A 12996-nucleotide genomic window follows, 5' to 3' on the forward strand; every position below is an offset into this window, starting at 1 on the left:
GCGCTCCTGAACATGTCTTCCTGATGAAAACGACTGTGGGCTTTAACAGGATCAGAACCTGTCGGTACTACCTACTATATCAAAGGCAAGAGTTTCACTATACAAAACTATGCACCCAAAGTGATTTAGTGCTCAGAACACACAGAATCCACCAGCTCCTGACAACAGTGCTCTCTCTCAACTGCTGCCGCTCAGTTTCACACCATTAATACCCACTTGCTCACCATGCCTTGCTTTTCTGCCTGAGTTGTCAATTCTTTATCTCCAGATTTTCCCTATCTTAGTTTCTGCAGACTCTCCTTTTTTCAGGCACGTTGCCATGTTCTGTATCTCCTACTTGATTTTTTCTCAGAAATTCATTTAGGTGCCATTTTCCCGAAGGCAGGATTTCCCAGGCACTCTTACCAATGCTTTCATACTACCACCATAATCAGGATTTTATCTCCCATTTGGAAAATTACTGGCCTTGCTCAGCGTACCTGAATCCCATTTCTCTTCCATTAAAGAAGAAATTCTACCTCCTTCTTCAGGATCTTTCTTATCAGATAGATGTAAGATTCTAATCCGGCTTCCTCATTAAGGCAGAAATTTCCAGGCTACTTGTCAGCTCATGTCTGCAGCTTGGAAGGAGCTACCTGGGTGTAGCTTCCCTCATGGAAGCAACTAACTGGAGGATCCAGTGATGTTGTGTTGGGACCTACCAGGACACAGGCACATGATGGGCATGTTGGGTCCCTCAGATTCTCAGGAGGATCTGGAAATGTGGATTAATTTATCTTCATCAACACAACTCCTCTGAAACAGCAAGCACTCTGTGCAGGGAAGCAGGGACTCAAACGACATTGACAGCACGCAATAGAGGGCACACAACCTTTCTTTCGTGCAGTACATCTCCTTAAAATGTGTGAGATCTGTGATCTCCTTCATATACAAGCATGGTGATATTTTTATACGATATGTAAAGCACCTTTTCATCCAATAATGGCCATGGAACAGAAAGAAAGGAGTATGGCCAGACCTGAGTTTACATTCCTCCAGCAAGTTGCCAGAGGCTCCCTGACTTCAGGAAAGCCAATCTCTGCAAACAGCCCTCATTAATTAGTTCTGATTGCTGCCCCTTAAGGAGCTGCAAGTCAAACAGCCCTGCTGCTTCTAAGCAGCCACATAACATTCACAGTCTTTTCACATCTCAGAGCACATATGATATCAAAAAGGGATCTGTTCCCAATTGTATGCAAGCCTGGTATTTTTGCAAGAAGTGGCCCATCTCTACTAGCCTCCTTTATCATGTCCACAGACTGTAGAAGTAATGCATCTCCTCCAAGGACTTCTGAACATCTTATGTGCCTAACCGAAAACACTACATTCTCATTTCTTCTGCAGTCTGTTGTTCTTCATAGTCACTGACATCTCTTTATAAAGGAAAAGGCTATTGAGATGAAATCATTTCTTGGGGGGCTTCAAATATTTTGACATCCCTCACAGCAAGTAAAGGAACAGCTCATCTTGTTAAATAGCTGACAAGAACCTCTGCCCTAAAACAACAGTCAGTTCTGGCTAAGGAGCACGTGCACCTGCTAGGGAATCTGTCATACTGCAGCATGTGACACCTTAACTTGTCTCAAGAGTTACTGCTCTCCTCTGCATGAAAACAATGCACAACAATCTCATTCTAGAAGCAAAGGGTTACCAAGTAGAAACCTCTCACAACCACAGTTACAAGGCCATGCTCCTTCCAGCCCTCCAAGATGTAAACATCTCTCAACCCACTTGCTTTTACCTTGTGCTGTATACTGACAGACATTCACATCAATCTACACCTCTCCTACAGTTCCTCCGCTGCCTTCAGATGGGCCTGGGAGCACTTGAAGCATGAAATAAATGTGTGGAAAGGAGAAACTGATAATAAAAAATATTTTCCATGGGATTTTCAGGTTTTGCCCATAACCCACATCAAGGTGGCCAAGCAGGAAGGACAACCCTGGAAGAGCTAGGGAATGTGGCTGACTAGAAATGCTATTTGAGTAGATGTCATCAAAAGGCTCGAGATAACCCAAGGAAGTTGAAAATAGCTGCTCTGCCAGCCAGGGAATTGGGGTACATGAGAGAGAGGAGCAGGAGGACTCGGGGAGCTCTGGGCCACACAGTGCTGGGGCTCACATTGGGAAGTTGGCCTAATTAGGGAACAGAAGTTCAGCTGCATTTTTGAGATTCCTCCTGGAGAATCTGGCCAACTTCCAGCTGAGCGGTCCCCGGGAATGGGCTGGGAGTCCTGCAACTCTACAAGTAACCAGAAGGCCACTGCAGAAAAAGACACAATCCTTGGGAAAAGGAAGCAGGTAAAAAAAAAAGTCAGTGCTGCTTCGGAGGGTGGTGGAGTGTGTTTACAAGCATAATGCAAAGAATTCAAACAGATGACAGACTAGGACACACAGGGATGTACTCATCCCAGTCCAGAACAAACACAGATATAGGAGGGTATTAAAAATGTGCACCAGCTACAGGAAATTCTGCCTTTGAGAACCCTCTCAGGTTCTCAGAAATGCCAGTCACTTCAAGAGTTACCTACCGCCAGTTCATCCCCCTCCCAACTAAACACCTAAGAAGGCAAAACCCTGGCAATAAACCATACACAAAAAGTAGCTTTCCTCTGGTGAGAGTTTTTCTACAAACTGAAGGTCACAGGGAAGAGCAGGATGCTGGAAGGAAAAACAACACAGTAAGACTGCAGGGTCTTCGGAACATGAACTTTTTGTTCCAGTCATTCACCAGAATTCTCTAGATCTTAATGCCATGCAAGTCATAGATCCAAAAAGGGTTTTAAGAGGCTGCATTACAACTATACATGTCTTCTTAAGTCATGAACTCTCTGGACTAGAGTGGTTGGACAGTGCCTGAAACAGGGTCATTGTTTTTGCATAAAGTCCCCCAGTAAGCAAGGGATGACAGCAACCAGTGTCTGGATCCTCAGTTTCACATTTCCAAGCAATGGGCAAGAAATGTGGGGAAGACCACTATAGGAGCGCCTGCAAGGCAGACTGAGACCAGATCAGACAATGGAATGAGTTTGGAACTGGATGCCAACCACTGTGCTTGGGTAAGAACTGGGTTAGGAAAATACCGCCCTGATTAAAGGCCCTGATCACATAAAGCCCAAGGCCATGTCTACACCACAGGTGCAGACACACCTGCAAGTAGGATTCATGTGAGTCAGCTCCACTCTGTAAACAGTCTAGCTTTAGTTACTTCTGGTAACCAGGCTGTGCCACAGCTCAGCACTGCGCAGCTGGTGCAGGCTGCTTCTCATCGGGGGGGTCCCTGTGTCATCTGCACTGTATTTTAGGTTGCAAAGATATAACCTCACCAAACTGGGTCACTCAGCAACACAGGTCTGCAACTGGCTTCATATTTCAGCTACTTAAAACTTCTATAGCTGTTCCTCCAACAAACATTTGTTGGAAACTTTTGTTCTTGACATGTCTTCTTAACCTAAAAGGCAACAGCCCATTTTTTTCCCATTCAAACCATTTTAAAAGCGCTGGGATCTAGAACTACAGAAAGACTTGGCTGCCCCTCTGGAGTGGTCAGATCCTCATTTCTTCTTTGCAGTTGTTGCCTTAAAGCATGTCATCAAATTTTGAGTGGCTAGGAGGCACAGATGTCACCAACCACCTACATGGGGGTCCAAAATCAGGTGTTCTCCCCAGTAAAGGACTTCAAGACTACCTATGGCAGGTCTACCAAAACAGAGCTGCAGGACAAGGTCCCAGGTGGATTAATTAGTCCTAGAACAGATGTCTCTCTGCTCAGATGTTACTGCCTTCAGTTACAAAGTCCTTTCTTGCAGCCCAAGATTGCTTCCAGTTCCCCTCTGCAAAACAGAACCACTTCAAGAGAAGGGACTGAGAGCCTTCTCAGACCCAGAACAGCTGATAGCAAGAAATGTGACTTGATATTTCAGGAGGAAGAGGGCAATAAAATCAGTATCTTCCAGCTTGGAAAGAAGATGGCAGGTTTGAACTCTGAATTTGTGTGTAAAACACGTTGCTTCTCCATCAAAACTAACACCTCCATCCCTGGTGGTCCCTGAAGAAAAAAGTCCTGCTCTGCAACTGACGATGGCAAAGCACCAGGATGGTGGAAGAATCTGCTCTCCCACGGCTCTGAGAGGTGCCAGAACTCCACAGGACAGCAGGGTTCCAGACACATTACAGTTCCCAGCCACCTTCTATCAGCTTAACAAGTTCCCAGCCCTACCTCACATTATCTGCATATTACACAGGGTAGGGGCCTACAATGGGCTAAAATACCGATTTTGCTGTAAGGGCAAGGTGTCTCTCTATGGATTTGCGTTTAGGGAATCCCCACAATTTTCCTATGTGAATTTCTATCCCTCCTTTAAACAGGGGCTAAAGCAAATTCAAGAAGGGACATCTCCAAGGCCCTAAAGCAAATCTGTGGCAAAGCCAGGAAGAGAACCCAGCAAAAATCTTGGCTCTCAGCCACTTTCATACTCCTCCTTATTCTGCCTCTGCAAATTAACTAAGATATGAGGATACACCCTTTTCTTATACCATTGATCAGCCTTGCGGCCTTTGGCTTAATGTCCCAGGCAGCTTTGGAAGGCACAGACAAATGAGTGACTCAACTGGCAAAAATTCAGATGTGAGATGAGTGGTTTGCCAGGGGATGCAAAACAAGTCTCTGAGCAGGCAGCTGGACAGAGCGCAGGACTTCAGCAGGTACGATCACATCAGTGACACCAATTGGGTGTTTGCTGATATTCTGGCAGGCACAAACTTCAGAGCAGCGAGAGGAAAGGGACCCAATCCAGGAAGAGTTCAGATTGTAACACTCAGCACAGCCCAAAGGGAGTTCAGAAAAGGGTTACATGAGCCATCAGAGGGACAAAGGGGCCAACTTCGGACATGATTCAAGGAGCCAAGTATTTCAGCTTGGCCAGGCAATGACTAAGGGAGGAATATACTGCAACTAAACAGTTTTGGATCACACAACATAAAGTTCTGCTAGTAATTGGTTTGGAAGGGGGCTATGATACAATTAATAGAAGCAGGCATTTTAAACATGTAAGTATTAAAAGCTACATGCAGACTACTGATCAGTCAGATTTCTGAATGCTAAGCTAACCATTTTGTTACCCTTCACAGGCACCTACAAATGGAAAAATACTTTCAAGCATGACTGTGCTGCTTAGGAGCATAAGCTTGAATAAAGCGTGCAGGAGCTACCCAGATAGGAGTGGTTTCAGAGAGGGGATCACTACATACTAAGGAAAATCTCCTTGCCAAGCACCACTGCACACCACCCCCGAAGCAATAACAATTGTTCATGTGGAAGTCAAATCAGTTCAGTTGTTTTAATGAAATTGTGCAGCCAGGAGCAAGAAGGTGCCTGCAGCATGTGACCAGCCACCACTCAGTACAGCAGCTCCTCAGAAGCTAGGAATTAGGGCATTGTATGGAAGGTAGAATTAGTTCCAGTTAAGCGACTGTAAGAACTGGGTTCACTGAGGTAATACATAAATAAATAAGAAAGTTTAAGCCAATTACTATGAAAAAATTCCATTGGGTAAGTAGTTCCCAAAATAATACCCATTTGCAGGAAGTCTCTTTGCCTGAATTTTGGAAAAGTGCTCTGGGTATAGTCCTGAAGCATCTGTCAATGACTAACAGAATCACAGAATGGAAGAGACCTCAAGGACTATCAAGCTCCAACTGCCTCCCACCACATGCAGGACCACCAACCTTCATATCTAATACTAGACCAGGCTGTCCAGGGCCCCATCCAACCTGGCCTTGAACACCTCCTTGGATAGGGCATCCACAACCTCTCTGGGCAGCCTGTTCCAGCATCTCACCAGTGTCTTGGTAAAGGACTTCCCCCTGATATCCAGCCTCAGTCTTCCCTCCCTCAACTTAAAACCATTTCCCATTGTCCTGCTGTTATCTACCCTTTCAAAGAGTTGACTCCCCTCCTGCCTGTAAGATCCTTTTAGGTACCGAAAGGCTGCAATTAGGTCACCCTGCAGCCTTCTATTCTCCAGGCTGAACAAGCCCATCTCCCTCAGCCTGTCTTCATAGGGGAGGTGCTCAAGCCCTCTGACCATCTTTGTGGCCCTCCTCTGGACCCTCTGCAACAGCTCCCAGTGGGTATAATAAACTTAGTGGATCTTTCCTACAATATCATCCCTAGCACCACAAAGAGAAAACTGAACAATCCTCAATTCTTACAATAACCAAACCCTGCTGAGGCCAGAATTAATTAGATGGGTGATACAGCTTTCTTTTCTGGGCTCCAAACTTGAATGAAGCTACTACACTACTATAGAGCTGGTGCTTCAGCAGAAAAAATGAGAACATGGGAAAGGATGCTTTAAATATCTATCCTATACAAAGAGCTACTCAAGCCAGGAAAGACTGACAGGAAATATACAAGCACACAAACCTGTTACTACTGGCTGGCCTTCTCTGGGGCACCAGTGAGACTTCATAATCTCTTAAAACAAGTTTTCATGTTGTGGGAATAAGCTAAACACAGTGGACAGCACATGTAGGCTCAGTCAGGTTCTGTGACCCATCAGCTACTCGCTGTCTTGATTTTTAAAAGAAAACAGAATGCCTCTTCAGCGGCCACACACAGGTCTGTGATCTGAGTATGTGAAGTAGGAGCTGACAAGAGTAGCTGCCAGATAATACGACAAAAAATTGTCAGCAACAGGAACAGAAGATGCAGGAGAGGCACTGCATCTCAGGCATGACATAGTCTTACTCTCTAGCAGTAGAGTCCTGCCCACCATGGGCCCAAGCCCATCAATAGGTTAGCCTTACTAGTCCCCTTCAGAGAAGCCAGCGTCTACCTAGAAAGCTTCTAGTCTTACATGGTCAACCTTTTCCTCAGGGTCTTCATCCTGGGAGAATAAGGAGGGAAAAGGAGAAAAAGAAGTTAAAAGGAAAAGCTATGTCACTCTGAACAAAATAGCTTAAAGATTGATATGAACTGTCCTGCAGCATATGCTATGCAACCTTAATCACTTAAGCAAAGTGCAAAGTTGATCTGACTACTGTAAGGTGTCATATCCACAGTCATTTATGCGTATGCAAACTTTGATAACACAGAGCATACCCGTTTGACTGCAAAGGCATGAAAAGTGGACAGCAATCATATCATTGAAAGGAATACTAAAAACAAACAAAAAAAATCACCAAAAAACACTACAATAACAGCAAGAATAGAACTAACATAGCTCCTGTAGTGTGAGAAAGACCACAGCATTCAGGCATGTAAGACATTGGACATTTCCTACATTCAGACATGTAGGAAAGATCTCAATGGCCAGACTCTGCAACTGTGCCAGACTAAAAAGATGCTGGAGCTGTCATGCTGGGAGTTATTTACCATAGCTGGCTGTACCCCTTTTTTGGGAGACGCTGAGCAAAGTCAGATTCTCCACTGGTAGTGGTAGCTGTAGAAGTTAGCTTGAGATAGCTCTTGCTGACAATAGCATTGCATAAGTATATGAACTTCAGTTAACCCTACTGTAGAAGGGAACAGCTTAATTATGAGGCAGATGAATAACTACATAAAGCAGCCTGTTAATCACTGTGAAACTCGTGAACTGGCTGAGAATCTTTTTGACAAACACTGCCAGAAAAAAAAGCACAGTAACAACCAGTTGTTGGGCACCAAATGCAAGGAGAAGGTAATTTAAGAACCCAGTAATCTCTACGCAATCCAAGAAACAAGAGGATAATTCGGGGAGAAACGATAGGCATCCCAAGAGAAAACTGACTGTGCAAGCAGAAAAACACCAAAAAATATTTTTGCATACTGATTGCTTACAGAACAACAACTAGCCCACCCCTGCTGAGAGGAGACACAGAAAAGGGAAAAAAATGCTGAGATATTTAAACAGAAGGCTTTTCCACTCAGCTTTCCAAATCAATCTCCTTAAGAGCTCCAAACCTGGCTGAATAGTTTATTTTGGCGAATATCATCATGCCAGCATTCAAGAGGTTGGACACAGCAATGGCAGATCCAGGAAAAAGAGCTGACTTTTACTGTAGACAAGCATCCAGAAGACCTGGTAGAATGCGAGAACAAAGAACTTCAGCAGATCTCATTATATCATCTGCTCCTCCCTTTGCACAAATAACACAACCAGCTTGAGTCTGTCCCATTTTGGCAGAAACCCGACAGCATCAAGATGAGTAAAAAGTGACACAGAGAGCCAGGGGATGGGAAAGGTCTCCCAATGGAAAATGGATATATATTACCCTTCTGAAAATGAGTGTTTGAAATGCAGAGTTCTGGCATGCAGCAAGCAGATTTATCTCTAGGAATTCCCATTTACAGCATACTCCCCTGGGTGCTCGAGAAGTGCCTGCTAATTTGCCAAGGAGCTCTAAAGGCCAGGAACACGCACAGCCATCGTTACAGGAGGATGCTGACTGCACCAATTACAGCAAATAATCATGTTCCTTCTTGCCTCTTGAAATAGTGTACAGCTGCACTGTTGTTTGTTGGTACTTGTACTTCTGAAAAGGCAGGAATGCTCTGCATGTTAGATGGCAGACTGTCAGCTTTATGACCCTTACTGAGCTCCTTGAGGTTTCTGAATTTGTAGGTAATGGCAGATAATTTCACAGAGGAACAGAAGCTATCAAACACAGATTTGGGCAGAGGAATCAGAGAGACTACTACAGCTCGGGAATTTATTGTAGAAAAGCAAACAACGCACATACACAACAGGCATACAAAAAGTACTAAGACATCATGCTGCTTTATAGAGCGTGGGGGATGTACAGTGGGCTACAAGAGACTGCAGTTATGTCCTAGGGAACAGGTTCCCATGACACATTTGAAAAAGGAGGCAGTTGATGAGATGTACCAGGGTTTTGAAGTCTCCTTCTGAAGACAGAGTCCAGGTCAACGAAAGATCAGTTGTAACCTGATAAGATCTACACTCTGAGTCAGAAGATTTGCCTATTGGCTTCAAAATGAAGACCCTTTTAATTATGCTAAATGAGTTGTTCACTCCGCAAAGTGATTTCCTTGTAATAAGTCCAAAAGCTGAAACATGGACAGACAAGTACTTTCTGCTTTCCTTCAAGCGAGCTGTTCTGACTTTAAAACACATCCAGAGTGGTTATCAGCATCAAGAAAGGACCGGAATGAAAAGGATAAGTGAAGTGTTCACATCACAGATTTGAGCTGAGTGGAGGCTGGGCAGACTGATACAAACATTAAAATAAATTAATGAAAATCAAGATGACTCTTAAAACAGTCCTAAAACCCTGAGGTACTACCAAGGACTCCAAGGAATCATTATCCCAAATGGAAAACTTCCCACAAAAGCATCAGTACAGCAAAGGTTTAGGACAAACCTCTGTCTTCAAAATCACTAACAGGAATAAAATCTGCTGGGCTGAAATTAATTACATGGGAACTTCTCCACCATGGTCATACATATATATATGTATATATATATATATATGGCGGGTCATTTTGTTGTTGTTGTTTTTGTTTTGTAGGTTCTCTTAGTAGTGCTCCTTGAAGAGGTTTCAAGATGACCAGTGTGCTGAATGAGACCCCCACTGTAACAGCTGACCCCACAGAGACAAGCCAAGCTTCCAGAAAAGCAGAACGTGATTGCCAGCCCAGGGTAAAGGAAAACACAAGATAAGTTCTATTAGATGCTCTTTTTCTTATCAACCACAGCCACGTATGAAAGGCTTCCAATTCCAGAACAAAAGAAAAGCCTGAGTTTAGAGTGCATTTTATCTCCAGTAGTTCCAAGGTTTTCAGTTAACACAAAGAAAGAACCATCCAAAGGGAGACTATTGACACAGTTTTCTTCCTGGTGGTTAAGATCCAGTAATAACATATTTGAACTGCTTAAGGTGTGGAAGGCCTCACCTTCTGCTGCTGAAAAACTCACTGCCTTCAGTTAGAAAATTCCATTCCTTATTCTTCTCCACAGACGGCCAAGGATTGGAACCTTTATGATCTCTCCACAGCTGTTATAATGGCTGTGACCTGAGCAATACTGAGCACAACTACAGCAAGTTACAATCTATCAGCTATAGCCCTATCAGCTCTCCATCCTTTTCCAGGCAGGGAATCAGTCCATAATGAAGGACAGCCAATCATGGCGTGAGTACAATTAGAGTGAGCCACCCTCACCTGCAAGCAAGCCGATTTTAACACCCACTCGCCTCTTCAGCTGGCTTCTAAGACTTTCTTTACCTATTGGTCCCATTGTTACTTTGTTTTTTTAAATTATCAAAGACCTAGTATCTTCTGTCAGGCCTTTCTACTGCTGCAATGACAGATGGAAGAAAGCACAGCTGCTGCTAAGGTCTCTTGCCAATAGGGAGAGTCATAGGGCTCACTGGTAAAGCAGGGGATTTTACCTCTTATCTCATGAGCTTCTTCACAGGGTACATACAGCTCTTCACTATGCAGGAGCTGAAATCTTTTGGGGGAAGCTTCAGAGAGAACTCACTGCGGCCTTCTTGTACCAAAAAGGAACTTAATAAGCAGGAGAAAGACTGACTTTGTACACAGTCCAATAATGGCAGGACAAGGGCAAATGGTTTTAAACTAAAAGAGTTTAGCTTAGACACAAGAAAGAATGTTTTCAACCCAGAGGCCAGTGAGACACTGGCACCGCTGCCCAGAGAAGCTGTGGGTGCTCCATCCCTGGAGGGGCTGAAGGCCGGGTGGATGGGGCCCTGGGCAGCTTGAGCTGGTGGGGAGCAGCCCTGCACATAGCATGCATTGGAACTGGGTGGGCTTGAAGTTCCCTTCCCACCCAAGGTGTGCAGTGGTTTTGCAATAATTTCAACTAGTCACATGAAACAGACATAGGTGGGTGCCCAGCCTCAACTGCATGAGAGAGATCTTGGCAAGTATCAATTATTCCTCTTGCTGTAAATGTTCTTCCTCATTCTCCGGTACACACAACAGTGCCAAAAAAGAGCTGGTTTGATTTGCCAGAGGAAAGTGATTTAACTCCAGAAACCAGAGCACTCGTTTTCTTCCTAAGGTGGCAGAGAAGCAGTGGCACAAAGAGAACGAACTCTACAGAGTTTAGGTCTGTTCTTACTATGGGCCTTTCCTTCCACAAATGCCCTCCCTCCTTCAAAGGAAACAAATCCATAATACAAATAACATCCCAATAATACTTTGGGACAGATGAGCGGGACAAAGCAACTCAATGTAACGTGAGAGTTCCCTCACGACACAGAGCAGCTGCTCCTAAGACAGAAGGCCCAGACTCATCTGCTTACCTGCATTCTGCCGTGCTATCACGGCTAGTGACGCACTGGTAACAAAACAAAAACCCTACATGTATGTATGGTAAGATATATGTGGACAGGAGGAAGAGGTCCCAATCTGCTTGTTACTACTCCATACGTTGCCGTGAGGAACCAGAGCCCCATTTTACAGCTGTGTGAAGCCTACACGTGGTACCGAAGGCAGCACCAGGGATGGGGCAGGGCAGCCGCGCGGGTCCAGCTCTAAGGGTGAACTTCGAAGGGTAACGAGGGAACGAATCTCGGGACACACTAACAAGCTTCAGTGCGGGACACAGCCAGGCTCTCCTGAGGGGACACCCACCTCTCCCGTGGACGCAGAAGAGGAGTCCTTCCTGCTGAGACTCTCACGAGAAAGGAGATCCTGGCGAGCCCGCCGGCCCATCCTGGGCACCTGTGGCACAGGGAGAAACGCAAAGGAGCGAAGGGCGCGCGGTTACCGACACAAGCAGCTTCAGGTAGACCCGCAGAACGGCGGCCACAGCCGCGGGAAAGCCGGAGGGGAACGCGAACACCGACCCCCGCCCGCACGGCACGCTGCGCGCAGCACCCCGGGCCCGCTCACCCCCAGCCGGCGGGGCACCTCCGCCAGCTCCCGCTCAGCCTCCATCGGCCTCCATCCGCCGCCGACCGCCGCCGCTTCCGGCACACGGCCCGCCCCGCGTCCCTAGCAACCGGCACCGGCACCCGCCCCCGGAGCGGCCCCTTGGCTACGTTTTCAAGCAGCAGTGCCGTGGCTGTGATAATCCGAGGACTAATGAGGTTTGTAGGCAGAGGCAGTAACTTTTTAAGAGACCCGCTGATGCAGGTGGAAAAAGCCATACACAGAGCATGTCTGTGCCCAAAAGCTTGTCTGTTTTTTCCTGCTGTATCGATTGCTCTAATAGAAGATACTATCTGCCCTTACAAACCTCGGCATGTTCAAGGAGCTCAGTGAGATGTGAGCTCATAGCTGCAGCGGGGAGACCACAGTCACTCAACGAGAGACAACAACGGCTGCCTTAGTTGGGGTGCTGAAGGGCAGCTTGCTGGGCTCCTGGCCTGACGTGGGACTGCAGGCATTGCGCTGCCGCAGGGAAGCACAGCAACCCACAGCTGCCACAGCAAGGGACAGCTGCCCTACCCTCTCCGACAGGAGGGCCCGGCAGCAGGCAACGCCGGGTACGGAAGGAGGGCAGCGGACACAAGGCCCGCAGCCTGCGGACAGGCATGGTGGGTGGGCAACGGGCCGCACCCCGAGAGAGGAGCCCGCGGGGGCCCCGAGGGCATGGATACCGACCCGTGGCCGGGTGGGCGCCCGGGGCCGGCATCCTGCCCGCCGGACCCCTTACCCGGACCGCGAGCTCACGAGGCGGCTGCCCCGTCCCCAATGCGAGCCGCCAGCGCGGGGCCCCGAGACACCCGGGAGCGCCCGCCACCGCCTCAGGGACCGCCTGCGCCACCGCCCCCCGGCCCCTCCCTAGGAAAGAAACCGCATCGGGAAACTATTCGGGGTATTTTTGCCGCTTTTAACGCGATCTCGCCGCTGGAAAGGGGCGGAGCGGCGGACCACCGCGAAGGGCCCGCTCCCACGTCCGCCCGCCGCCAGAGGGGGGCGCCCGCGCGCCGCCGCCGCGGAGGACTCGGAGGCCACGTCGGAGGGGCCCAGCCCGGGGCG

The 12996-nt window shown here is 47.1% G+C and overlaps 1 protein-coding gene across 2 annotated transcripts in view; it reads right to left on the reverse strand.

The window, feature by feature from the left end:
* The window catches only part of IFT43 (intraflagellar transport 43), a 41387-nt gene extending 29350 nt beyond the window's left edge, over nt 1-12037 (reverse strand). Inside the window, exons 1-3 of one of the 2 annotated variants that reach the window (XM_072338303.1) lie at nt 11905-12037; nt 11644-11733; nt 6899-6928 (exon numbers count right to left, since the gene is read on the reverse strand). In XM_072338303.1, the coding sequence (XP_072194404.1) occupies nt 6899-6928; nt 11644-11733; nt 11905-11949 (165 nt within the window). In that variant the 5' untranslated portion in view covers nt 11950-12037. The remainder of the gene's footprint in view (nt 1-6898; nt 6929-11643; nt 11734-11904) is intronic. The other variant, XM_072338304.1, reaches the window with a different exon arrangement.
* Between the last annotated feature and the right edge of the window lie 959 nt (nt 12038-12996).

The sequence above is a fragment of the Excalfactoria chinensis genome, chromosome 5, assembly GCF_039878825.1.
Source record: "Excalfactoria chinensis isolate bCotChi1 chromosome 5, bCotChi1.hap2, whole genome shotgun sequence".
NCBI classification, from domain to species: Eukaryota; Metazoa; Chordata; class Aves; order Galliformes; family Phasianidae; genus Excalfactoria; species Excalfactoria chinensis.